Below are 27,543 nucleotides of genomic sequence, written 5' to 3' on the forward strand. Positions count from 1 at the left end.
TAGGGAAAGCCCGGAGGGTCACCCAGAGATCTTCCACCTATCCTGAGAGGACCCCACAAGCTCTGGGCACAACAGTCACCCTGGGCCAGCACAGGGCCTATAGTCCTGCTGGTTTGCTGGAGTGAGAGTGGAGGAGGTGAACTTTGCTCTCCTGCTACACTGACAGGTGTGCTCTGTTACACGGACAGGTGTGCTCTCCTCTTACACTGCCAAGTGTGCTCTCCTGTTACACTGACAGGTGTGCTCTCATGCTACACTGACAGGTGTGCTCTCCTGTTACACTGACAGGCATGCTCTGTTACACTCAGGTGTGCTCTTCTGTTACACTGACAGGTGTGCTCTGTCACACTAACAGGTGGTCTGTTACACTGACGGGTGTGCTGTTGCATTGACAGGTGTGCTCTCCTGCTACACTGACAGGTGTACTCTGTTACACTAGCTGGTGGTCTGTTACACTGACAGGTGTGCTCTGTCACACTAACAGGTGGTCTGTTACACTGACAGATGTTTTGTTACACTGACAGGTGTGATCTCCTGCTACACTGACAGATGTACGCACCTTTATTGAAATGATAAGAACCCGAATATGGATGTTTCTGAATGAATGCTTTTCATTTGTTTCAGAAAAAGCTTTCCAAACCTGGGATCCATGAGAGGACAACAGACAGGACGCTCTGTAGTAAAAATGGTGGACAATCTAACCTTTGCGAGGTCACACCCAGGAAGGAGGAACGGCACCGTCACTCACCCGGGCGTGGCAATTGCAACAGGGCTGCTGGGCAACCAAACCCACTTGGCAGGACTGTGTCCTCCCAAGGAACCCAAACCCCTGCTACCCCTTCCCCACTCAGTCCTGCAATCTCAGTAGCATCCACCACCCAGCACGGTACTTCTGAGTACAGGTCATGGCTCCGCTGCTGCGAGCTGCGACCCGAGGGCTGAGAGAAGGACAGACAATGGAACCCACCTGCTTCCCACCAGGTGACCCTGCTCCCCTCCCGCAGGCCTCTTCCTGAAGGCAGCCCTGGCTCTGCGAGTTCAGAGCCTTGCCGCACTGAGAAGAGGGCCTTGAGCATTCCTCAGCCCCAGGGCCTTTCTCCTACTCCTCGAGTGTGGGCCCCCAGCCCTGGCGGTGACAGAGAGGCCCTGGCAGACCGCCGGGCTGTGTGCAGTGGCGCAGAGGCCTTACCTCATGGGACAGGTAGAAAGCCGCAATGCCCAAGGGCCAGAAGCAGCAGAGCATGGAGAAGACGCTGAGGCCCAGATGGTCCCGCGGGGGCATCATGAGGAAGTTGTCCTCGCTCTCTGTGTCGCTGGAGTAGTCGCTCTGCAAGAGACAGGTGGGCGGGAGAGGAGAGGAGAAATGAACGAGGGAGCCGTCCTAGGGGTGCCCTGGGATGTGCGCTGCCCTGGTTGGAAGGACCTCGAGGGAAGGGCACTGCTGCTGCCGATACGTGGGGCCCTCATGAAGTCCGCGGAAGTGCAAATTAAGCAAAAACTCTCTTAAGACATGTGCACTAAAATAAACCTGCACTTTGATTCTGCTTCAGAACTTGCTGGGCCCCCTTGAGTGGCTGGTTTTCCTGTCACGGCCTTGGACAGGTTTCCTCCGACCCTGAATCAGCAGGGAGGTGGGGCCTGACTTCCACGCAGATAGAGCTAAAGGCCCAAAGCCGCTCTGTGAGAGAGCTGCCTTTATGCTACTGTAGATTGGTTTTCCCATGGGGCATGTGCACCCGCTGGAGAGAGAGACACAGAGAAAGAGAGAGGGAAAGAAATCACCCCAAGGACGAATGGCCATGCCACAATCGCTTCTCCTCCATTTCCTCTTGGGATTTTGGGCACGTGTGCTCACAGGCCCCACGCTTGTCATGCTATTGCTTCTTGACTTGACCCATGGAGATGGCTGTGTGGGATCCAATGCCTTAACCTCCACACTACCTGATGGTCCTTCTATTATTTTTTTCAAAGTTTATTTATTTCTCCCATGAGAGAGAGACAGACAGACAGATAAAACCCCCAATGGAACCCTGATGCGATCCACCCTCAGGTTCACCCGGCCCACGTGTGTGACTGTGGGCACACATGCCCAGTACACTCAGGGAGGTCTCCAGATGCGAACTGGAAACTTCTCATGTGCATCACCCTCAGTGTCACGTGTGGCCACCATGAGGCCATCTGACCTGAAAGTCGCCTTTTCGCGCTGCTGCTGTGGCTCTGTGGTCTGCCCATTCCGTGGGGTTTCGATGCAGAAGGTGCCCAGGGAGGGGCAGGGCGTAGACTTGGCTCTGCCCAGGTTGGCTAACTAAATGCACATAACACCGCCAGTCTGACAGCCAGTCATGTCACAGACGGCCGCGGCACACAGTGAGAGGACAGAGCTTCCTGCTGGGACCGCTACTTTCCCCCAGCTGAGAGAAACAGGAAAACTTGACTGGGCTCACTCAAGTAATTACAAGAGATGGCCCAGGTGGCACCCGCTCACCCACCACACCCCCACAGATCTGCCTGCGGGGCATGGGCTCAAATCATCCCCCCGAGGGAGGGAAGTGACCAACCTGAGGCCACAGGCCAGCTCCTGGCCCTGGGTCCTTTGAGCCGGGCGCTGTCTGCTCTCTGCACCATGAGTGGCCGCCGTCTGGGCGGGGCCTCCTCCATGTATGTGGGAGCAGCAGCACCCACCCACAGAGCCCGTCCATGAAAGCTGTATGCTTTTCATCGCTTCCCACATGGTCTCAGGACAGGAAAAGGAAATGAACATGGCTGTCATTCCGGCGATCAGGGAAGGAAGACAAACAAGCAGGGAGCTGGGCGGCCTGCAGTCCACTGCTGAGGTGCCCAGTTCCCAGCCCGGGCAAGCCCACCGTCCAGCCCTGCCTCCACACACAGCCACCCCTCACTGTTCCCAGAGCTCACTGTGAACACAAGTGGCTTTGGGGCGTCGGCTGGTGTTGGCGAGGCCGAGCTGCACTGCAGAGGGGCCACCTCTGCACGAGGTGCGGGTAAGGTTTAGTCTGCGTCCAGAGCCCCCCAGATCACACCCTGACCTCAAGGAGCTTCCAGCCCATGCGTGAGTGGGTCTGTGAGTGTCAGCGCGGCATTCCAGAGATATGACCTCCCACGTGAGCAGCCAGCATCCCCTGTGTTTTTAAGTCTTTTGTGTGTTTTAGCTCACATAGCGGGTCCTTTTTGGTTGCTGTTGCTTATTACCCATAAAGTATGTGTGCTAGCCAGAGAGAGAGGGGGAGGGAGAAAGCACCCCTCAATGGAGTGTGGTCAGGCCACAACACCTTCTCCTCCATTTCTCCATCCTGTCAGACTTGGGGCACACAGGCGTGCACACACACGTGCACACCCAGCATGTATTTCAAACCACCTCTGTGGAGGCCAGTATTGAACTGCAGTCGGCCATGCGCCATTCCAGCTCTCTTAACTGCTAGGCCATGGGACTGGCCCTGCCCAAAACGCCTTTTTTTAAGTTGATTTATTTCTTCCATGAGAGTGAGGGAAAAAGACAAAGAAAGACAGAGAGCTGCAGAGACAGACACCCTCACTAGGATCTCATGCCATGATCTACCCCCAGCCTTAGCCATCCTGGATCGCCAGCATGCGAGCCCCCAGCACACAGAGAGGCCCCGGATGTGAACCCAGGACCTCCCCACGTGGGCCAGCACTGCCTGGCGGTGTGCCCCTGCTGCACCACCGCCAGGCCCTGCGAAGCTTGATATGCCTGAGCTCCCTGGACTCTCGCGGTGACTCTGGAAATGTGGGACTGCTATTTTCCCCACCATTCTCATTTTACAGAGGAAGGTCTGAGGCTCCGAGAGGTTAAAGCACTTGCCCAGTCATAGAACCGCCAAGGAGTAGCTGCTGGTCTCAAACCCACTGCCTCACCCATATATATGTACCCAGCATGTCCACGTGTGTACACGTACCTACTATACCCATGTATATGTACTCGGCATGCCTGTGTGTATGTATCCGGCATGCCTGTGTGTGTGCATGTACCCAGAGTGCCCGTATGTATGTACCTGGCACGCCTGTGTGTGTGTGCATCTTTTGTACCCATGTGTGTACTTGGCGAGCCCACATGTATGTACTCGGCTTGCCCATGTGTGTGCACATACCCAGCATACTTACATGCATGTATCCAGCATGCCTATGTATGTACCTGGTGCCTCAGGAGTGCCAGGACCCCTCCCCTCCCATGTGGGTCCAAGCATGTCACTGAGCCAGCACCCAGCCCGGACTTGCTTCCTGACTGTCCTGTGGTGGCGATGGAGAATCCAGGGCACCGTGGATTCTCTGAGCCCTAGTCGGCAGTGCTCTGGGAACTCGGCCCAGCCCACATGGGCACGTTATAAGCAGCGTCTCTGAAACCTGCTTTAGAATTACACCACGAGCCCCAAGAAACAAAGAACTGGGTTTGGGCCCTACCTGAAAATCTTTACGGATGTTTACTTAGAAGCAGAAAAGAACCACGCTCTGTAAATTGCAACGTTGCAGCTACATGACACCAAATCAATTAGTCAATTTTGATTAAAATAGATTTTAAGAGAACAGACAAATTACGGGGCTGACAAGTCGCCTGAGCCCTGTATTCACTCACTGCTCGGTCAGAAAGTGTGCTGTGGGTCTAAGTGGCCACGGGCACCTGCCATCGTACGGGGAAGGAGGACGGGGGAGGTCGGCGGCAGAGGTAGCAGACACCAGCGAACTCAGGGCAGAAGGCACATGGCCACGGGCAGCAGGCACGACACGTCACCCTCCAGGGCTGCTGTAAAATCTGCTTTCTGGACCGCCGAGTCCGACTGGCAAGGTAGACTGAGAACACTCTACGGGGCGGCCGGCTACTGCGGAGGTCGCTCCTTTTCAGCTGGAGGGAAGGCTGAGAGGCAGGGCTCTGGGCCCTCGGCTGGTGCCCAGCTAGGCTCCCCAATGTCACCTCCACATAGTGGGGCGGCCCTGGGGCCCCTCAGGGTTCTCTGCTCCCAACATCCTAATGGAACAGCCATAATGCCAGGCATGGCCCAGGCCTGTGATGCCCCATCCACGGCAGCTCTGTAGGCAGGGCTGCGGGGTGCGGGACCCAGGGTGCCAGACTCAGGGCGCCATGCTGGGCTCTACCATGTCACTCGGTCCTACTCAAGGTCTGAGCAGCACCTCCAGGCATCGGGCTATCCTCCAGATCCCCAGGCTCCTCTGTGTCACTACCTATGAGCAACTCCGTGGGGTCCTCAGGGAGGTGACCATGATGACATGTCTGTGTGGATGAGCACAGCAGACACTATCAACGCAGCCTCGGGACTTTTGTCAGTATAAAGTATATTTTTCCATGAGCAAGAGACAGAGGGAAAAAGAGAGGGAGACAGCGAGAAAGCAAACTGCAGCCAGGTCCAGGACTCAAACCATGGTAGACCATGTGGGAGTCCAGCGCCCTAACTACCATACCACCTGCAGGATCCTAACTTAATTATTAATTAATGTAATACAAATACATTAATTGTTTAATTTGCCTGCAGTAAATTAATCCATCAACGAGTTAATATAAAGCACCTAGCAAAATATTGACATCTGTAATAGTAGCAGTTAGCAAATATTGGCCCTTATTATTGCTGATATAGACATGACTTATCTATGAAAGAACATTACAAGAGAAAATAAAAGTATTACCACCATAATCCCTACTCCTTACGACACAATTAGTTTTATGCTTATGATTCTCTCTTACTATACATTACGGATTGCAGAGTAGGTTTGCTTTGATATCTATTGATCAATGATGGGTCAATCTAATGGTGGGCGCACCTGCCCGGGTACTCAGAGAGGGCTCAGATGCACACTCAGAGCCTCCTGCGTGGGCCAGCCTCCTGGAGTGCTGCCTTTCCCTGCCGCACCACGGTCAGGCCCGAACCTGCATCACTTGATGTTAAACACAGGTGACGGCCCGTCCCCTTCCTCAGTCACGCTGACACATCCTGGTGTTCAGTGTCGGTCCATCACAGCACAGAGCATTTCTGTCATCCTGCATGCTCTCCTGGACGTACTGTGTTATGGGGCTGGACCCTGCCCTCTCTGCCTCGTTCTCTGCCACGCACAGGAGCCCTCGGCCTATCCTCCCACCAGCCAGGCAGCCTGGGCCACCTCAGGGCTTTACACTCGCTGTTCCCTCGGTCTGGACTTTCCTCCCCCAGATGCACAGACAAGCTTCTTCCTGCCACGTGAGGCTTTTGCTCCAATGCCACGTCTCATCAGAGCCCTCTCTGAGCACCTGCAAGACTGTCGCCGTCCTCTGACACAGCATGCCCTTCCTCAATGGGGGCCTCTCCTCTGAGCCCCGGGAGTACCAGGTGTTTACTGTCTGACTCCCGTCCTCTGAGCACCAGGAGGGCGCGGCCTGTGTGTGTTGCTCACAACTGCTCACAGGCAACCAGACGGTGCTCTGCACACAGGAGGACTACAGCACTGTCACGTGAACGAGGACTCCTGTGGCTTCAGCCAGTATGAACATCACCCTTTGCACGAAAACAGAAACTGCCTCTGACAGCCCATCTGCTGAGCGCACCTGCATCTGGATGAACCCACTGAACAGGAACTCCAGGGTGTTCCAGAAGTGAGGGCTTAGGGGTCCCTCTGGGAGATGGGGAGGGAGGAGAGAGAGTGACAGAGGTGCCATGGCTGGGTCCCTGCAGGGGGCGAGCAGCCAGTGCCCAGCCCTGGGCAGGGTCGGAATGTTCTAGAATAGAGCATTTGTTATTGTTCAGCACGTGGGTACAAGTGACCCTAAAGCACCCCAAGTTCATGACAGTCACTCCCTCCCCATCTGCACCCAGTATGAGGGAGGGATCTGTGCATTCCGAACTGGCTTCCGGAAGACGAGCCCGTCCCTGCCTTGGCCCCAGCTTCTCCCAGGTACATGCTGCTGGGGGACGGGCTTCCAGCCCAGCTCTGTCTTGTCACATGTGGAAATGGCCCCACACAGGTACAACCTGACCTTCCACAGAAACGCCCAGTCGTCACTGTCCCCAACTGGAGCTCAGACTCACCACGGCCAGATGAAACATGTGCACCGTGGCAAAACGTCAACTATCTCGCTCCCTATTCCTGCGCTCCTAAAATCGGAGCTCTCTGTCCACCAGCTCTTCCGGAACGCGGCAACTCAGCTAACAGATGGTGGATTCATAGCAACGTGTGTTTCCAACCGCCACATCTGTTAGTCCACTCCAGGGACAGGAACGCATGCAGCCTGTGCTCCTGGAAGCCGGACAAGTGCCCCTTCGGCCACTGGCAGGGCTGGGCTCCCCCCCCGGTTGCTTGGGGCACGTCACGGAGCAGATGATGATGCATGTGGCATTGCCATTCGTCATCTAGCGGTAAGGTCGTCCATGCTGTCCTCAACACAGTGGCTTCTCACCATGCTCCTTGAGGTCAGGCTCCCTGAAGGAAGGGACATGTAGTGGTGGCTTCAGGTGTATGTGTGTGTGCATGTGTGCACACATGAACATGCATGTGTGTGTGCAGGTATGTGTGTGCATGTGTGTGCACGTATGTGTGTGTGTTTGTTTCTGAGTGTCCAAACCTGCCTGGAACCAAGCAGCTTAGTCTTCATCTGTTTTGCATATTGGAGTTCATGATAAATTTTTATTAAACAAACGTCTCTCAGCTAACAAAAAGGTTTGAAAACAAGTGAGTTAAAGCACCCCTGGAAAGTAGATAAGTTCTCCGTCCTGGGAGTCCCTGGCTCATCCTCTACATCATTTTATAGTCCTTGAGGAGAGTCGTAGTTTCAGAAGGCAACAATCCCACCAAGTGTATGAGATACAAAACTTTAGGAGATGGAAGGAAAAAGGGATGTCCAATAAAACAGTGTCCTGCCTGTCCCACGGGGAGTGAAATGACGCCCCACTGTCCACAATGCAGGACACGCATTTCTGTCGCCCTCGATGGCATGGCGGACCCTGATGCTCACTTTCAGAGGCACCCAGTTTGATTCTGGGGCCAGAGTGGATGGCTGTGAATGTTGGAGGGAGATTATTACGAATAGACTCTGTGTGGAATAAACTAACTTTCAGTTTGTAAAAGTGAAGACACTAAACAGACATGCCTCGCGTGGGTCACCTCCAGGAACCTCCAGGACTGTCCTCGGCTCTATTTCCTCAAATTCTCTTTTCCTCCTGTCTGGGGGCAGGGGTGCTTCAGGTCCTGGTCCTGCTGTATCCCCAGGAAGTGTAAATTTACATTTCAGTGTAAACTGGTTTTTGATATGATCAGTGTAAAGTTTACTTATTGTTTTAAGTTTGCTACAGGGTGCATATGCTTGCTGGAGAGAGGCAGAGAGAGAGAAAGTGAGAAATCCTGCCTTGGAGCTTCTCCAATTCTCCTTTGGGGATTGTGGACATACACACACACATGCTTGGCATGATTTTCAAGTTGCCAGGTCATGGATTTGAAATGTGCTGTCGGCCACGTGGGATCCAGCCACCTTAACCTCCACGCCACCTGCTGGTCCAGTGTAAACTTTTAATTCCCCTTCAAAAACATTCAGCCCCAGGGCCAGGCGGTGGCTCAGCAGTAACAGAACTGGACCCTCTGAGACTCCCTGCACTGGTTGGTACGCATGTGCCCATGGTCTGAGCTGGCTGAGACTGGAGTTGGCTAGTGTCAAGGGGACCCTGTCAGGGATGCCTTCCTCTTTCTCTCTTGGAAAAAAAAAAAATAAATTTAAAAAAAGAAAGGAAAGAAAATGCTCAGCCCTTGGAGTCTGGCGTTAGGTCCTAGAACACAATCCTGGGGAAGAGCCCCTGCGGCAGCACCTGCACCTGCCATTCTCAGATGACACGCACCATGGTCCCTGCATGAGGTGGAGACACACATGGCTCCCATGGCCATATCTGCTGTCCTTCTGGGGACAGGCATTCGTTCACACAGGGCACTTGTCAAGAGGGAAACTTCTGTTAGGGGTCACTTGTCCTGGGCAACGTGCAACTCCTCTCTCATCTGAGAAGGGTCTAACCAGCATCTCAGGCTGGCTGTGGTCTTAGGGGCCCACCGGGTTCGGCAAGCAGAGGCCCAAGGGAGCGAAATTCATTAGGTTCACCCTGTATGACGCTCTTGGTTTGTCTTTGTTTGTGAAGGTGCAACATGGCGATAAGGATGTGATAAGGCGTAAGATTATGTTAGAGGACAGCTTCTTCAACAGTCCTGCATTCGTTTAAAGATTTGTTTCTAACTACTGCACATTTTTTTTTTTGGAGAGGATTTTGCTATAGGGTACGTGTGCACGCCAGAAAGACAGAGAGAGACAGAGACACAAAGCGAGAAATCACCACATAGGGGGGATGGCCACGCTGCAATCTCTTCTCCATTCTCCTCTCGGGATCTTGGGCACGCACGCACATGTACCCGGTGTGAGTTTAAGTCACCAGGTCCGGGACTAGAACTGCAGTCGACTACATGGGAGTTCAGCGACATAGTCATTATGCCAACTGCTGGTCCCTCTGCATATTATTTTATCCAACTCTGAGTTGTGGACAAGATGCTCCCTCTATGTCTTCACAGACCAGGCACCCCAGGAGGGGAACTTCAGCTGACACTTTCAAGGAACCCACCGTAGTTGGGGTCCCCTAGATGCAGGTCTTGAGTACAGGATTCAGGAGGGACTGTTTCCATGGGAGATGATCTCAGGAAGGACAGTGGAGAAAAGGCACGTGAGCCCAGGCAGGTGCTGCCAGGTCGGTCACCTCAAGCCTGCGGCTGCTGAAGGTCACAGGGAGTCTCATAAGACGCAACCCCAGGCTAACCACCTCCCAGTGGCTCTGGGACGAGGGTGTCTGGGCAGATTCTCTTGCAGTTTGCAGGGCAAGCTTCAGGCCCTCAGAAGTCTTCAGGGGAGAGGCTTCTCCTGACAGGGTAGTACCTGAGAGTGGCCGCTGCAGCTCCTGTGTAGTAAGTGCGGAGTGGACACCCCAAACCTCCACCCGGGCAACCCTGCACGGACACTCAGGATACACGAGGAACGCAGTCAGGCAGGGTAGAAACAACCTCCCTCTGTCCCCTACAGAGGTGGGACATATGAGGGGTATTCAAAAGGTTCATGGAAAATAAGTATTATAAAAACCTATGTATGATTTCGAAGTTTTTGCACCAAAATAAACTCATACTATAATCCTGCTTTTTCACCAACTTTTGGAAGCCCCTCGCAGGTGACGCCTAAGGCGATGTCCTTAGATCTTTTTACCTCCACTTTATTTTATTCTTGTCTAAAGCGCTCAGCACATAATCCACCACGTTCCTGCTTTCAGATGGAAACCCAAGTTAGTTTTAGCACCATGGATTTGGACCAGCTTAAAGGTAAAGATAGGAACTAGGACACCTATTCTTAGGCGGCCTTCTTGTCACAGCCTGTCCCACTCAGAGCAGGTGCAGGGCCAGCCCCACAGCCTGAATACTTCCGAAGACGTCCTGTCCCAGGAGCTCTGCCGCCTCCCTGAGCGTGGCTGCAAATGATGCCTGCCCGCACTTATCCTCGGCGACAGGAAAATAAAAACCACACTATGGTACATTTCTCGCCTATCAAGTTGTGAAAAATTAAAAAGCTCAACAACCACGGTATTGGTGAGACTTCAGGGAAACGGGCAGACGGGAATGCAAAGCAGCGCAACTTCCAGAGGGTGAACCTGTCAGCGCACGGCAGGGGTACAGATGTGTTTCTTCTCGCTCCGTTCTAGGGATTTCTAAGATTCCGGAAATATCCTAGGCACGAGGTTATTCATCGCAGCATTATATATAATTGCATCCTCCATATGTTCATTCAAAGGAGTGAGGTTAAATAAACTGATAGGAACACACAGAAGAGCACAATGTGGCTTTAAAAAGAATGAGAAATATCAATACGAGCTGATGGAATTGGAACTGAATATGAAACCGAGTAAGGACCCCCCTAAAGAGGGATAGGTCCTCAGATTTCCCATTCGTTAAAGAAAAAGTGAAAATTTTCCAAACTAAAAATTAATAAGGGCTGATCTTCTAAGGTTCTTGGAATGTGAGGCCCATTTACATTGTAATGGCCCAGAAGAAGGGGTGAGTCTTCAGACTTTGGTCATACTGATACAACCTGACCATGAATAAGGGCCACGTGACCTCTAAAACTCTCACTTACAGGGTTTTCATTTCAATATGTAAGGTGTGTTATAGCCTGGAAACTGCTGGCTGTGAGTTCAAAGACCCCAGGCTGAATGGCTCCAGACACTGGAAGAGAAATTTGATTATCTAAGGCCTCACCAATCAAGAACCCCCTAGATGATCATGCCTTCTTTTTTTTTTTAATTTTATTTCTTCATTCACATGTTTTAATTTGACCAGAGAGAGAGCGGGAAAGTGAGAAAGCAAGCCACCAGGTTCAGGACTCAAACCATGGTCAGCCATTGGGAATATCCAGTGCCTTAACAACCACGCCACCTGCTGGTCCTAATCACGCCCTCTTGAACCAATCACTGAACTGATCATATGCCTGGGACCTCTGCCCCTAATTTTTCTCTTAAAAATGCATGTGGGGAACATCTTAGGGAGACCAGGTCTTTTCAGCATGAGCTGCCTGGCTCCTGCTTTGTGCTTTGCAACAAAGCTGCACTTTCCCTTCATCACACCTCATGTCTTCCGTTTGGTTTTATAGCACTTGGGCGATAAAACCACTCACCTGATTTGAGCTCGGTAACAAATATGACTAGATAGATTAGCAACATCTCTATAGAGAGAAAAATGCACATGTATGTACACGCATGCACGCTTTTATATATAGGTATGTTCACACACATACAAGCACACATACATCGCTCTGCTCAGCCTGCTATGTCAGCCTGGAAACAATGACCCCCAAGTAGCAGTGAGCACACCCACCACCCAGATTTTGTTTTCTAAGTACCATTCTCCAAAGAAAGGAATGAAGGCTTTAGATAAATGGTTGGTTTTTGTTTTTTGTGTGTATGTTTTTTTGGAGAGGTTTTTGCCTTAGGGCATGTGTGCTCTCTGGAGTGAGACAGACAAAGCGAGCGAGAAAGACAGTGAGAGAGAAAGTGAGAAATCACCCCCCGCCATGCCACAATCCCTTCTCCTCTATTCTCCTCTGGAGTTTTGGGCACACATGCATACAAGTGCCAAGCATGATTATCAAGCCACGTGGTCAGCAGTGTGGAAGCCCAACAACATAACTGCTGCGCTATCTGCTGGTCCCTAAATGGCCAATTTTAATGCTGGGATAGACAATGAACAAGATCCACCACCAGGAAATGATAATAAAAAAGGCTGAGTGGGTCAGTAGAGGTGCCATAAAGGTTAAATTGGCTGGAGCCCACATTGCCGACTCCACGTTTAAGTCCAGGACTCCATGGCTTGAAAAATCATACCAGGTGAGTATGCATGCATGGCCAAAATTCTGACAAGAGAAGGGATTATGGCATGGCCATTCCCTTGGAGGGGCTGATTTCTCACTTTCCCCCTCTCTGTGTCTTTCTGGTGAGCGCATGTGCCCAAAGCCAAAAACAAACAAAACCGAAGGTCACAGAAGAGGATGCCAACTTGAAGGAGCACCTGCTGCTGGATCTGGAATACAAACAGCAGGATAAACACATAATAAATATTGACCATACCCACTGAATAACTAAGATGATGGTCCACCCCGATACAAAGTATTAAATGGGCAAAAAATAAACAACAACAACAAAAACCACAGGAGTAGGGAAAACTCTGCCCCACGGTAGAATGCCAGCCATTAAATACAGACAGCACTACAGCTTAGAAACGTGTCAAAGAACGCTACTAGTAGGCCAGGGGCTCTTAGTAGCGCAGCGTGTTCACAGTATCCGGGCACTTCTCTGTAAGACTTCTAATTGCAAAGCACGACTGCCACTTGGCCAGTGCGAACCTCGGCACACACCATCTTGAACAAGTGGTGGAAGTCACCGTCCCCAGGACAGGGCCCATTGGTACCAGGACCCTCCTGATAATGAAGCACCAGGACAGTGTCACTTCTGTCAAAAACGCAGGACCTGAGGCCAAGCATACGGAGACATCAGACAAACCACAGGGATGGGCGGCCGATGAAATAACACTTAATTCTACAAAGACGTCAAGGTCATGAAAGACAGGAAGAGACAGAGGTGTTGCTCCAGATCAAAAGGGCATGGCAGGAAATGCAATGCAGGACCTTGAGTTAGACCTGAATCGCCTTAATTTTGCTACAAAAGACAATATTGAAAGAACTGGAAAAATATCTGATGGTCCTATAGATCAGAAAATAGCATTGTAACAATGGCAATTTTCTGACTTTTATAACCGAACTTGTTTTTAGAAAATGTGCATGGTTCATTTGAGGGTAAAGGAAATTCCTGTCTGTAACTTGCAAATAGCTCAAGAAAAAAAAAAACCTATGCATATATATATATGTATGGAATGGATAGACTGAAAGGCAAGTGTGATAAACTCTTAAGACTGAAAGAAGGTGAAGATAAGGTATATAGGGCTTCTCCGTCTTATTCTTGCAACTTTTCTGTAAGTGTGAAATTATTTTAAAAATAATCAGTCAATGGAACCAGCAGCTGGCATAATGGCTATGTCACTGGAATCCCATGCAGTCTACCACGGTTAGAGTCCCAGACTCAGTGGCTGGGCAAATGTGTGTGCATGCCCAAGATATCAGGAGGAAAATGGAGAAGACGAGATTATAGTGTGGCCATCCCCTTGGGAGGTGACTTCTCACTTTCTGTCTCTCTCTCTCTCTCTCTGTCTCTGTCTCTGGTGAGTGCATGCACCTTATAGCAAAAACCTCTCAAAAAAATAATCAGTCAAAAAGTTCTGCATAAATACACCATTTTGGCAGAAAAAAATAGACTTTAAATTGATTTTTTTCTTTTGAGAATTAAGCATTGCATTTTTTTGTGTGTCTTAGTGAAAATACTGTGAGCATTACTTGAAAAAAATGAAAAAAACATTGAATTCCTTTTTTTCTATGGCATGTTAATAATTCACGTAACCCTGCAATTTAGTACTTCATCAAGTGTGTCCTCTTCATGTCTTCATAGAGACACTGCTTAGAGTCCTCGGCCCACAGGGACATAGCACGTCAAACACTTCAAAGAGCTGTGCAAGGTGGCTTCTGGCCTCCCCTCTCGGGGTGAGGACCCTGTGTGGTCAGAAGGACGAGGCCACCAGAGCCCAATGCCAGGGGCCCACGTGGCAAACAGCTCCCGGGCAGATCTGGTAGAGGATGGCTCGTGCCCACAGTGTATGACTCATGTGATGCCCGACTCAGGCTGAGCAAACCTCAGACCTCAGCAACAGGTCAAAGTTCAAACTGACAAAGGGGAGGAGAGGCCAGCCTGCCAGCCCTCGGGACCTAACATCCATCCAGCACCCTGTTCACTGACCCAGCACAGAGTCACCAGCCTGAGTAAGGGCCAGGAATTATTCTAGAGCTGGGTGTGCAGGTGGGTGTGTGGGATGGGAGAGGGGATTGCACAGTGTCCCCTCCTTGAAGAGACCAGTGGCCATCTCCCCTCTTCTACCTGCCCAACCCTGTCCTCTACCATAGGGTACCAAGAGCCTCTCCAGCTCGAGTGAGAACCACACCTCACTCCAGAGGGGGTAGAATGTGGATCCCCCAGCTCACAGTCTAATGTCTCCTATACCTGCTCAGAGTTACATGCGTGGGTCACGTCGCCAGCCCTGTTACCGCAAGAGCCTCCAGTCTGCATCCCTCATCTCAGCAAGAAGAAGAGGCAAATGCCCAAAGGTTGACAGCAGGACAGTCCAGTGTTCAGGTGGTCCCAGAAGCCTTGGCTCCTCCAGCCGACCCTGGGCCACGGCTCACAAGGAGGACACACTGGGGTCCAGGAGGGTTCCTGAGTCTGTTAAGTTCAGAGTATTTTCCAAACCAAAGATTGATTCTGCAAAATCCAGTTATAGAGAACTTCTGGTTATTTATCAAGCAAAGGGCTGGGGTGTTCTGGATAACTGGATATCGGCCATTTTTAAATCTCACTGATCTACCTTTTTTCTTCACTGTTCTGAAATGTTCTGCCTTCTTGAAAGAAAAGCATGTATTTAAGCATGTATTTTTAGTTACAGCTTAAACACAGAAAAATTCATTAAAAATGACCTTATACAATACATATGTATATGTATGTATATATGGATGAATTATATCAAAGAGTGTATATATATATATATATAGCTATACTTTGAAATAATTTTAGACTCACATAAGAATTTTAAAAATAGAACAGAGTTCCTGTAGAAATTGCAAAGATAGAACAGACAGTTCCCACGGACCCTTCCTTACATAACCTTAGCACAATGATCGAAACCAGGGAAGTGACGCTTACATTTCTGAGTAAGCTGTGGACCTTCATCGGAGTCCACCGGTTTATTCATGTCCGACTCTATGTTTGTTTGGTTTTGGTGTACAGTTCTGTGGATTTTATTACACGTAACCATGACAACATCAGGATGCAGAAAGGTCCGCCCACCTCCCAAACTCCCTCCCTGCTATCTCACTGTCACTCCCTTCCCCATCCTTAACCCTTGGCAACCAGGAACAGTTGGCAGGTGTTGCGGTTTCACCTTTTCATGGATGGCACTGGAAATGTCTATTTTAAGACTGACCTTTTGCACTCAGCACAATACCCTTGGGAATCATCCAGGTCTCTGGGTGTATCAATAGCACCTTCCTTTTATCACTGAGTAGTATTCCATGGTAAGGAAGTACCACATGTGCTTATCTATAAAGCCATTCCAGGTTTTGGTTATTAAACAATAACTACTATGGCTGGTGTCCAGCAGGTGGTGTAGTGGTTAAGGACGCTAAACTTCCACGTGGTTGACTACATTTCAAGTCCCCAACCTGGCAGCTTGCTTTCTCACTTTCTCTCTCTCACTCTATCCCTCTCTGGTCAAATGAAAATAAATAAATAAATAGAATAAATAAAAATAAAATAATTTTTGTTTAAAATAAATACTATGGACATATGTGAGGGGGGCTTTGAAACGTTCATGGAAATACGGGACCAGCTTACGAGTTTCCGGGGACCAGAAAGTGGTACAGAAGTAACACAATTCTTTGAGAAGCTGATGCACGTGGAAGGTTCTGGTTCCTGTCCAGTGACTTTCCTGCACGCTGGCACACACTGCCCATGACTCAGGACTGTCTGAAGCTGGGGTGGGTCTTGGCATGAGGACCCCATAAGAGCTGCCTCTCTTGTCACTCTTTCTCATGGAATAGAAATGAATATATAAACAAAATGTTTTTATTTATATATCTGTTTGTTTGTAATAGTTTTGCAATGAGGCATGTGTACTCACCAGAGACAGAAAGAGGGAGAGAGGCAGAGAGAGAAGAAAAGTAAGAAATCATCCCCCGGGTGTATGGCCATGCTGCAATCCCTTCTCCTCCAGTCTCCTCTCAGGATTTTGAGCACGCATGCACATATGCCTGGTGTGTTTTTCAAACTGCTGGGCCCAGGACTTGAAATGTTCAGTTGGTCATGTGGGATCTGGCTATCTTAACCTCTGTGCCACGTGCTGGCCCAACAAACTTTTTAAAAAGTACAATTCATTTTGCTGCAAAACTTTTCGAAATCCATGCACAGTTTTCTCTTAATATACATTTTCTATAAACTTTTTGATGACCATATATGCATGTTTTTGTGTAGATATAAGGGTTTTTTCCCCCTTTTCCAGTAAATACTCAGCAGTGGGATTTCTGGGTCATGCGGCATTTATTTGATGGTATAGGAAACTGGCCAACTATTTTCTAGAATGACTATACCACATTATATTCTATTAGCAATTCGTGAAAGTTCTAGTTGCTTTACGTTTTGTCAGCACTTGGTACCATCAGTTTTTTTGGATTTTGGCCATTCTGAGAGGTGTAAAGTGGTGTCTAATCCTGATTTTAACCTGCATCTCCCTGATGGCTAAGAAGGTCAGCTCTTGTTTATGTACTTATTCCCACCTATGTTCTTCGACAAACTTTCCACTTGAATTTCCCACATAAAAACTGTATTGTTTGGTTCTTACATTTGAGTTGAGTGATATACTGGGTATTCTGGATACATATTCTCCATCAGATATGTAATTTGCATGTATTTTTCTTTCAGTCTGTAGATTGTCTTTTCATCCTTTTGACAGTGTCTTGCAAAACAAACTATTTTAATTATAACTTTTTAAGGCTTTCCATAGGGCACGTGCACTCATTGGAGAGAGACAGAGAAAGGAAAAGTGAGAAATCACTCCTCAGGGAGGATGGTCATACCACAATCCCTTCTCCTCCATTCTCCTCCTGGGATTTGGGGTATGTACATACACACACACACACACACACACACACACACACATACACACACACGCCTTGCATGATCTTCAGATGGCTGGATCTGGGACTTGAACCATGGCTGAACATGTGGGAGTCCAGCGCTTTAACCATACCATCTGCTGGCCCCAAATGTTTTTAATGTTGAAGTTAATATTATCTATATTCTTTTAGGGACTATGACGCTAATGTCACATTTAGGACCTATTCATTTCACCCAAGGTTATAGAAATTTCCTGTTTCTTCTAGAAGTTTTACAGTTGTGCCCTTTACATATAAACGTGAAGCTCTTTCAGAGCTGTGCTGCTCTACCTTTGGTTCTGTAAGTTAATTCTTCTGAGAATAACTCTGCCTGTCCATATAAACTCTATCATATGAAATGCAACTCTGCAATTGGTATTCAATAATATTAAAATAGTGGTTGAAAATGGATTAGTTGGGCCAGTAGGTTGTATGGCAGTTAAGGCACTGGGTTCCCACATGGCCAGCTATGGTTCCAGCGAGTCCCATACTCAGTGGCCGGGCATATGTGTATGCATGCCCAACACCCTGAGAAGGAAAGGGATTAAGGTGTGGTCATCCTGTGAGTTCTCACTTTCCCTTGCCATCTCTCTGTCTCTCTCCAGTAAGCACAAATGGCCCATAGCAAAATCCTTAAAAATAAATAAATAAAATATAAAAATTAGTCAGTGCTTCGTGCAGAAATGACACTCTTTACATCAACATGCATTTCAAGTAGATACAACACACAGAACCATGACAAGGATTAGACAGTGAATGTCCCGTACCCGTCCCTGAGCCCACACTGCACTATCAGCATGCCTGACACGCTGACTCCACCCTTCCTCTAGCCACCGTCCGCCTCGCACATTTGGGGGATGCATTTCAAGCTCGTCGCAGACACCAGGACACTCCCCCCAGCCCATCTCCATGCATGTCATCAACAGGAGGTTCAACAGCTACACACTTCTTTGAAGTAAATTATACATACAAAAAAAATTTTTTTAATAGCAAGTTGGGTTTTCTGGTTCTGATTTGATTAATTTGGATCAACATGACCTTAAGAAACAGGTTAGTCAGTGTGGTAGGACAGAAAAAGCACAGGATCTGGAGTTAACATTGGCCCCTCCTCACTGAGACCCTCACGCACTGTCGCCACTGTCCTTGGGGTGGGCTATTACTGGGTGATCAGTTGGGACATCGTGACGTTTTCCGCAATTGTAAATGAGATGGGAGTTTTGGATGTGATTCTAATGTGCAAACAAGATGGAATACCAGTTGCTGGCACCTCGAGTTCATAAGCGATAGTATAAGGTGCCAACACCTTTGAGGGGGTAAAAGCATTAGACAAAGGACCCACGAGTCACTCTGCCTCACGCCACCTAGAAGCTGAATATTTCCTTTCGTCATTTCTGCCCCACTTAGAATGTGGTCTAACTGCAGTTAAGAACAATGAGGGGGACCAGCAGTTGGCATAATGGCTATGTCGCTGGACTCCCACCTAGTTGACCACGGTTCGAGTCCTGGACCCAGGGGCTTAAACTTAACACCGGGAGTGTGTGCGTCCATGCCCAAGATCCCAAGAAGAGAATGGAGGAGAAGGGACTGCAGCATGGCCAACCCCCCTGGGAGGTGATTTCTCACTTTCTGTCTCTCTGTCTCTCTCTGTCTTTCTGGTAAGCACATATGCCCTATTGCAAAAACCTCTCCAAAAACAAAACAAAACAAAACAAAAGAACAATGAACAAAAGTAATCATTAGCTTTCAGGAATTCTTGAATTAATGGGGAACCAGCAGTTGGCGTAATGGCTATGTCGCTGGACTCCCCCCTAGTCGACCGCGGTTAGTGTCCCGGACCTGGTGGCTTAAAACTCATGCCAGGCACATGTGCGTGCGTGCCCAAGATCCCGAGAGGAGAATGGAGGAGAAGGGACTGCGGCATGACCATCCCCCCCTAGTGGGGGTGATTTCTCGCTTTCTGTCTCTCGGTCTCTCTCTGTCTGGCGAGCGCACGCGCCCTATAGCGAAAATCTCTCCAAAAAAGAAAGAAAGAAAAGAAAAAGGAATTCTTGAATTAATAAGTTGGTGCAAAAGTAATTACAGTGTTGCATTACTGAAATTTGCCGTTTGATAACTGGATACGTGCTTAAATAAAAATGGTTCCATTATACATCATTTTAATGTGTATTTCTCACTTTATGTGTGTGTGGGGTTTTTTTTGTTTTTTGTTTTTTGTTTTGTTTTGTTTTTGAGACAGAGATTTTAGGGCACATGAGCTCATCAGAGAGACACAGAGAGAGAGAAAGAGAGAGACAAAATGAGAAATCACTCCACGGGGGGACAGCCCAAGCAATCCCTTCTCTCCCATCCCCCTCTTGAGATTTTGGGCACACAGGCACACACATGCACCAGGCATGAGTTTCAAGCCACTATGTCCGAGACTTGAACTGCGGTTGACTACGTGGGAGTCCAACAACATACCATTACACCATCTGCTGGGCCCTCACTTTATGGCTTTTTGCTAAGGACTGCTGTTTTGTTACTTACTTGCTATTTCTTTAATACGTGGAAATGGTGTTAGACTAAAAGCAAATTCAAGCGATTATCTGGACTTACTCAAGTTCAAAATAGACCATAAAGCAGTGGAGACAACTCACAACGCCGGTGACACATTGGCCCAGGAACTGCCAGCCAATGTACAATGCAGCGGGGATTCAGCAGTTTGACAAAGGAGACGAGAGCCTTGAAGATGAGAAGCTTAGTGGCTGGCCATGGAAAGTTGACAAGGACCAACGGTGAGCTACCATCGAAGCTGATCCCTTTCCAACTACAGGAGAAGTTGCTGAAGAACTCAGCACTTGATGCAAACTGGAAAGGTGAAAATGCTCAGTAATGGGTGCCTCGGGAGTTAAACGAAAATCAGAAAGTTGTCTTTTTAGAGTGTTGTCTTCTCTTACTCTACGCAACTACAAGGGACCTTTTCACGATCAGATTGTGGCCTGCAATGAAAAGCGGATTTATACGACAACCAGCGATGACGACTAGCTCAGCAGCTGGACTGAGACGAAGCTCCAAAGCACTTCCCAAAACCAAAGTTGCACCAAAATAAGGTCATGGTCACTGTTTGGAGGGGCTGATCCAACCCAGCTTTCTGAATCCCAGTGAGACCATCACATCCGAGAAGTGTGCTCCGCAAGTGAAAGAGATGCACTGAAAACTGCAGTGCCTGCAGCCGGCATGCATCAGCAGGAGGCTGAGTTCTTCTCCACGCCGACGTCTGGCTGACACTGGAGAACCGACGCTTCAGAAGCTGAACAAGCTGGACTACAACGTTTTGCTTCCTCCACCGCATTCACCAACTGACTACCGCTTCTTCAAGCATCTCAACAACTTTTGGCAGGGAAAACGCTTCCCAGCCAGCAGGATGCAGAAGAAGCTTTCCATGAGTTTGGCGAATCCTGAAGCATGGATTTTTATGCTCTAGGAATAAATAAACTTCGTTCTCATTCGCAAAACTGTGTTGATTATAATGGTTCCTATTTTGATTAGTACAGATGTGTTTGAGCCTAGTTATAATGATTTAAAATTCATGATTCAGGGACCAGCAGATGGCATAATGGATATGTCACTGGACTTCCATGCAGTCGACCATGGTTCGAGTCCTGGACTTGGTGGCTTAAACTCACGCCAAGTGCATGTGTGTGTGTGTGCCCAGGATCCTGAGAGGAGAATGGAGGAGAAGAGATTGCGGCATGGCCATCTCCCCGGGGGGTGATTTCTTGCTTTCTTTATCTCTCTCTTTCTGGAGAGCACATGCACCCTATAGCAAAAACCTCTCCAAAACAAACAAACAAACAAACAAACAAAAAACCTCACGATTCAAAACCACAATTAGCTTTGCACCAACCTGCTAATATATCTAGTTATATTTCTGACACCAATAGTGCCCATCACTTTCCACAGGTTGGCTCTTTTGCGATGTGTGCACTTTCTGTGTCCTGACGTAGACTGAAACGATTTCTGTGAGTGGGTGTGTGATGAGCTAGCAGGTGTGAATTCTGCCACGCCCCAAAGTCTCACAGGCCTTCTTTATCTCAGAGACAACCGTTGATCCAGGAGTGGAGGTGGTGACCTATTGCTAAGGGAGAAATGTGAACAGTAGGTACAGGACCACGCCTTCTGCTTAGTAAACACATTTATGTTAAAGCAGTTCTTTTAAGTTTATCCACTTCTTTCTTCCACAAGCAAGAGAGATAGAGAGAGAGAGAGAGAGACAATCACCTCCAACATTGTCCTTCTGCTGCCTCAGTCAGCCCCAAATCATGGGCATGTCTGTGCCTGGTGTGCTCAGAGAGGTCTCCGGATAGGAACCCAGAACCTCCCCGTGTTGGCCAGCCTCACACAGTGTTGCATTAACTGCTGTGCCGCAGTCCAGCCCTGATGTGTGTCTTCTGAAGGGGCTTGCAGGAAGATACCCCGGCTGTGTGTTTCAGCCCTCTTGTACATCAGCTGCTAGGACAGACTACCTTTTTCCTTTGACCTCTGACAGCACATTCTGAGTGTTTATAGAGATAGGGGAATGCCTTTCTTATTGTTTTTAAAATAGAAAAATCCTACCTGCTGCTTCTAGACCCATGGACATTACCTGGACACCTGCTTTTCATTTGACTGGAAGCTGGTTCTTTCCTCTCCTGGAAGTCCTTATCATCTTTATCTGAAGTCTGATCTCCCAAATACTGAAGTCCTGCCCAGCTAGGGGCATTCCAGGTGTGAAAATGGATTCAAAACAGCAGAGCGGGTTTCTGGGCCAACACCCAGAGAAAAGACAGAATCCATGTGCACCTGAGGTGGGCCTAGCCCTGCCGCTTTAACTGGAAAGCTTCTGCCCCAAACCTCTTCTTCTGGTCCAACACCCAGCGGAAAGCCAGATAGGGTGGTCTCTGTCTTCTTTCTGTCTCTGTCTCTCTTGCTCCCTCTCCCTTTCTCTTGAAAGTTTTCTCATATATACATATATATATATATATATATGTGTGTGTGTGTGTGTGTGTGTGTGTGTGTGTATGTATATATGTTTTATATATATATGTGTGTTTTTAAAGATCTCTAGGTACTGTCTCTTGTCTCTGACCTCTCCTTTCTCTTTCTAATTTCAGAATCCATGTATATCTGAGGTGGGCCTAGCCCTGCCCATTTTGTGTGCTATGCTAGCACGCCACGTGGTTTCTCACTTTTTCACTTTAAAATTTTTTTAATCTTTTCATGGTTTTTTCTTTATTTTTTCTTTCTTTTCCCCTTTGTTTCCTTTCTTTACCTGACTTTATCACCTTGCTTCTGACCTTCCACACATTGAGTGTCTAGGCAGGTCTAGGTGCACAGTAGCAAAATATCTGAATAATTTAAGCCCTGTAGCTCAGCCCTGGTGCACCTAATACCTGAAACCGTGAGGCCTTTATAATATCCAGTTCCATTGACAAAAGTGTGGGTTGCTTAGTGAGGATCAGGGAAACAGAGCTGCAGAAGTATTGCAGGCCATCTCTTTCCACATGCCTCTAACACTCAGAATTAACTCCAAGAAGGTAGGAAGTAACATATAATCCATCAGATGACCAGAAAAAAATCACCACAGAGGCACAAGAAATAAGAGAAACCAAGAAAAGACCTCTCCCCCAAGAGAAAAGAACAGCCCTTCATCATCTGCAGACAGTACAATGGATCTCATGGAAATGTCATATACAGAATTTAGGATAGTCATAGTGACAAAGCTAACAGGGATGTAAGAGAAGAGAGACAATGAACTCTAAAAAATGCAGGAGAAAAGAGACAATGAGTTCCAGGAGGTGAGGAAGTTCTTCCATGATCTGAAAGAGGAAATACACACACAACAAAAAAGAATCAAACAGGAACCAGCAGTTAGCGTAATGGTTATGTTGCTGGACTCCCACGTAGTCGATCGCAGTTCGCATCCCAGACCCGGTGGCTTAAAACTCACGCCAGGCGTGTGTGCGTGTGTGCCCAAGATCTCAAGAGGAGAATGGAGGAGAAGGGATTGTGACGTGGCCATCGCCCCTGGGGGGTGATTTTTCGCTTTCTGTCTCTCTCTCTCTCTGTCTGTCTGGTGGGCGCACACGCCCTATAGCAAAAAAACACCATAAAAAAAAAAAAAAGAATCAAACAGAACCATTAGAGATGAAGGCTGTAACACAGGAAATCAAAACTTCCCTTGAAAGTATTAAAAGCAGATTAGATCATGCAAAAGATCAAATCTCAGATGGAGAAGATAGAACCTCTTACCTAGAAAAATTCACCAAAAAGATTGAGAAAATAATTCCCCAAAATGAGAATAATATACGAGTAATACTAGATACCATTAAGCGCCCAAACATTCTGACAATTAGTATCCCAGAAAATGAAGAAACTAATCAAGGCATTGATAATGAAATCCTAGAAGAAAACTTTCCAAACCTAGAGAGGCATTCAAATATCCAGATCCAAGAAATACAAATGACCCCACATAGAATCAATTCAAGAAGATTTTCTCCAAGGCACATCATAGCCAGATTGATCAAATCCACAGACAGAGATTAGATGCTAAAATTGGCAAGAGAAAAACGTGAAGTTACTTTCAAAGGATATCCCATCAGGCTAACATTGGACCCCTTGTTGGAAACAAATGCGAGCAAGGAAAGAATGGGAAAATAGAATTGAAGTGTTAAGTGAAAAACAACTTCAACCAAAAATATTATATCTGGCAAGATTATCCTGCATATGGGAAGAACAGATAAAAACATTCTCAGAAAAACAGAACCTGAAAGAATTTATCAACACAAGACAAGCTCTTAGAGAAGTTCTGAAGGGAGTACTATACCAGAAAACTAAGACCAACAAATAAGAGAACAAAAAATGGCCAAGAAAAAGGCCAACTTAATGATAGGGACAAGTTCTGAAATATCAATAATAATGTTGAATGTTAATGGAAAGGTCAGACCACAGTAACACTGCAAATTCAACCAAAGAGAGAGTACATGAGACTGAACTGATGAAATAGAATTGTATGACTGTTTTCTAAAATGTTACTGATTTTCTTCTATGCTTTGTCTTCTGGATTTAAGGATTTTTGGGGTTTTTTTTTCTTTTTTTTTTTTTTTTTTTAGTTGTTGGATCCAGCAATTTGTTAAAAATTTTTTTTTTTTAAATTGAAACATAAACTTTTCTCCCTTCCTGACCCTTTGGAATTAGAAAATATTTGTGAGCATTCTTATTTTCTGGCAGAGTGGATATTTACATAAGTTCAGTAATACAACAGGATCTGTTGCCTTGCATCAGAAATTGAATTCTTAGGGGACTTTGTGTGAAGAACAGACCAAGTTGAGATTCACCTTTTTTTTTTTTTTTTTTTTTTTTTTGGTAAATAATTTAGTTTAGTGAAAGGGGGAATGGAGAGGAGAAAAAATTGTTTCAGAAGAAACTTACAGTGTACTTGGCACTAGATTCTAGCTTTGTCTATACTTTAAGATCTTTTGTGAATGAATGAATAAGACGTAAAAAAAAAAAAAGTTTAGTATGGCGGGGGGAGGGGAAAGGCGAAGGGAAAAACCAGGTAAAAGTATGCTTAAATGACCAAAAATGAGGAGCTATTTGCTGATGATAATGTATATAGTAATATCCTTGTCTTGACTGACATGCATGGTATTTACGTTGGAAAAAGAAATGTATACTACAAAGATGTGACAAAATGTAAAAAAAGATACATTTAAAAACAAAACAAAATAAAACAAACCCAGCAGATCAGCAGTTGGCCTTCACAGATTTGGCCTCCGAGGTCACCCAGCCCCGCAGGTCTGGCATCCGCACACCTCCTGCCACCTGCACTAAGGACAGACAGACAAGGCTGCTACAGAGGACAATTCCAGAGGGAAGTACCCAGGGAAACAGCTGTGTGCATCCCTTTTACAGCGTATTTATTCCTTCCTGAAGTAAAGAGAAAGCACGTGCCTCCAGCAGCAGCTGTGCCAGGGCCTCACCCTTCTCCGTAAAGCCAGACCAGCAACTGCAGTTCTAGAAGCCCACAGAGACATGGTGGAGAAAACGGCACTTCAACTACACCCCCACTTCTCAGGCCCAGGTGAGTGTGAAAGTGTGCAGTGGCCCCCCGCCCGGCCTTCCCACTGTGGGAGGAATCGGATCTGCAGAAAGGCAGCAAAGGAGCAGATGGCCCTGGGGCACGGCCCTGCCTGAGCTGACAGGCCAGGACGGAAGGGGAGGCACCTGAGGCAGAGTTGGGGGAAGTTGGGGTACCCAGAGGGGTCGCAGGAGGCTCAGAAGGCCTGTGCAGTGAGAGCACCGCTGGGACCTCTCCATTCTTGGCTCAGTTCAAGAAGGATCCAGAGCACAACCGGGCTGGCGTGGAGAGTGGATACTGTCCTTGGGGAGTGGAGACGTGGGCATGTGCTAGCCGGCACATGGCAGCCTGTGCATGGCGCCATGTGAGGGGTGTCACACCCTGTAAGGGCTGTCCTTAGAAGAGGACAGCACAGTCCCTGGGCTTCTGAAAGGGGCTATGACGGATCTGCTGGGGAAGAACATTGTGCCCAGGACAGGTCTGCCTCCTGTGTCCTCTGCCCCAGAGTGGATGGACAGGGCACCACCTGGACCACTTGTCAGAGAAGGTCTACGTCCTTGTCACTCAGGGCACACTGCACGGGTCGGCAGTCAGCCTGCGCCGGGACCCTGAGGAATGCACTCTCGGGCCCTGCCCCACCCTGCTCCTGGACCTCAGGTGATTGGCGTGCATGGAAGCCTGATAGATCAGGACAGGGGTTTGGTCCTTGGGGAGTGGAGACGTGGGCATGTGCTAGCCGGCACATGGCAGCCTGTGCATGGCGCCATGTGAGGGGTGTCACACCCTGTAAGGGCTGTCCTTAGAAGAGGACAGCACAGTCCCTGGGCTTCTGAAAGGGGCTATGACGGATCTGCTGGGGAAGAACATTGTGCCCAGGACAGGTCTGCCTCCTGTGTCCTCTGCCCCAGAGTGGATGGACAGGGCACCACCTGGACCACTTGTCAGAGAAGGTCTACGTCCTTGTCACTCAGGGCACACTGCACGGGTCGGCAGTCAGCCTGCGCCGGGACCCTGAGGAATGCACTCTCGGGCCCTGCCCCACCCTGCTCCTGGACCTCAGGTGATTGGCGTGCATGGAAGCCTGATAGATCAGGACAGGGGTTTGGATGAGGTGTCACTTGAGATGGCTCCTCCGCCACAGCGTCTCAGGAAAGGAGCCCTCCCCTTTACAGCAAACACGCAGACAGCAGCGACCATGACAGACCTCTGCCACATTCTGTCCCTGTTCCTGGCCGACTCCACCCTTCCTGCAGGCTGTCCTCAGGATCCATGAGGTTCCCAAAGATGGGGTACCTTCACCATGGGACAGTGGCCTTTTGGGGCATGTCCCCACAAGCACACTCGCTCTCACTCCTGTGAGTGGCACAGGGTCCTCTTCACAGGCGCTGGCATGGCATCACCGTCCCTCACCCTCACCCAGCACTGACCCACCCAACTAGGTCCCCAGTGGTCCCAGAGTCCACACTGCGGTTACTGGTGCAGGATGGAGAACAGGGGTATTTTGAAAACAAAAAGGAGCCACCAAGTTGAGTCAAGCAGGTGAGTGTGGTCTGGCTTTACCAGGGGGGCCTGTGTCTTTCCGGCGAGCACCAGGCGTCCCCGCAGATGTACAGTATCCCCAGGTATTTCTCATTCCACGGGGTGCGAGTTACAGGGAATCCCAGATCTGTTCAGCACAGCCCGGCACTGGCTGCTCCTGAAGCCGAGTCTGATGGAATCATGGTGCACGCCAAAGAAGAATCAGTGCAGGGCTTTCTGAAGCTGCGGTCCAGATACTCCGGCCGGATTGATCTGGGGATGCCCTCTGCAGCAAAATGTTTACCAGGACAGCCAAGGGTAGGGCCCCACGGAGTGAAGCTGGAGCCACATGGGAGCCCGGGTTGGGTTCCCCGATGAGCCTACACAGGCTGGGCATTGGTGTACTTGCCCGAGGTCCTCACCACCTAGGCTGGGGCAGGAGGATTGTGACATGGTGAGACCTTGTCAAAAGGACCTACCTCTTTCCATCTCTCTACTTCCCATGCTCTCTCATTAAACAAGAGACCAAAAGAGAGAGCGAGAG

General features: G+C 48.5%; 1 protein-coding gene across 1 annotated transcript in view; it reads right to left on the reverse strand.

Moving 5' to 3' along the window:
* Positions 1-27,543, reverse strand: part of SYNDIG1 (synapse differentiation inducing 1) — a 233,799-nt gene that overhangs the window by 97,856 nt on the left and 108,400 nt on the right. Inside the window, exon 3 of the mRNA XM_006163604.2 lies at positions 1,190-1,327. Within this exon, the coding sequence (XP_006163666.1) occupies positions 1,190-1,327 (138 nt within the window). The remainder of the gene's footprint in view (positions 1-1,189; positions 1,328-27,543) is intronic.

The sequence above is a fragment of the Tupaia chinensis genome, unplaced genomic scaffold (assembly GCF_000334495.1).
Source record: "Tupaia chinensis unplaced genomic scaffold, TupChi_1.0 Scaffold142716_1, whole genome shotgun sequence".
NCBI classification, from domain to species: Eukaryota; Metazoa; Chordata; class Mammalia; order Scandentia; family Tupaiidae; genus Tupaia; species Tupaia belangeri.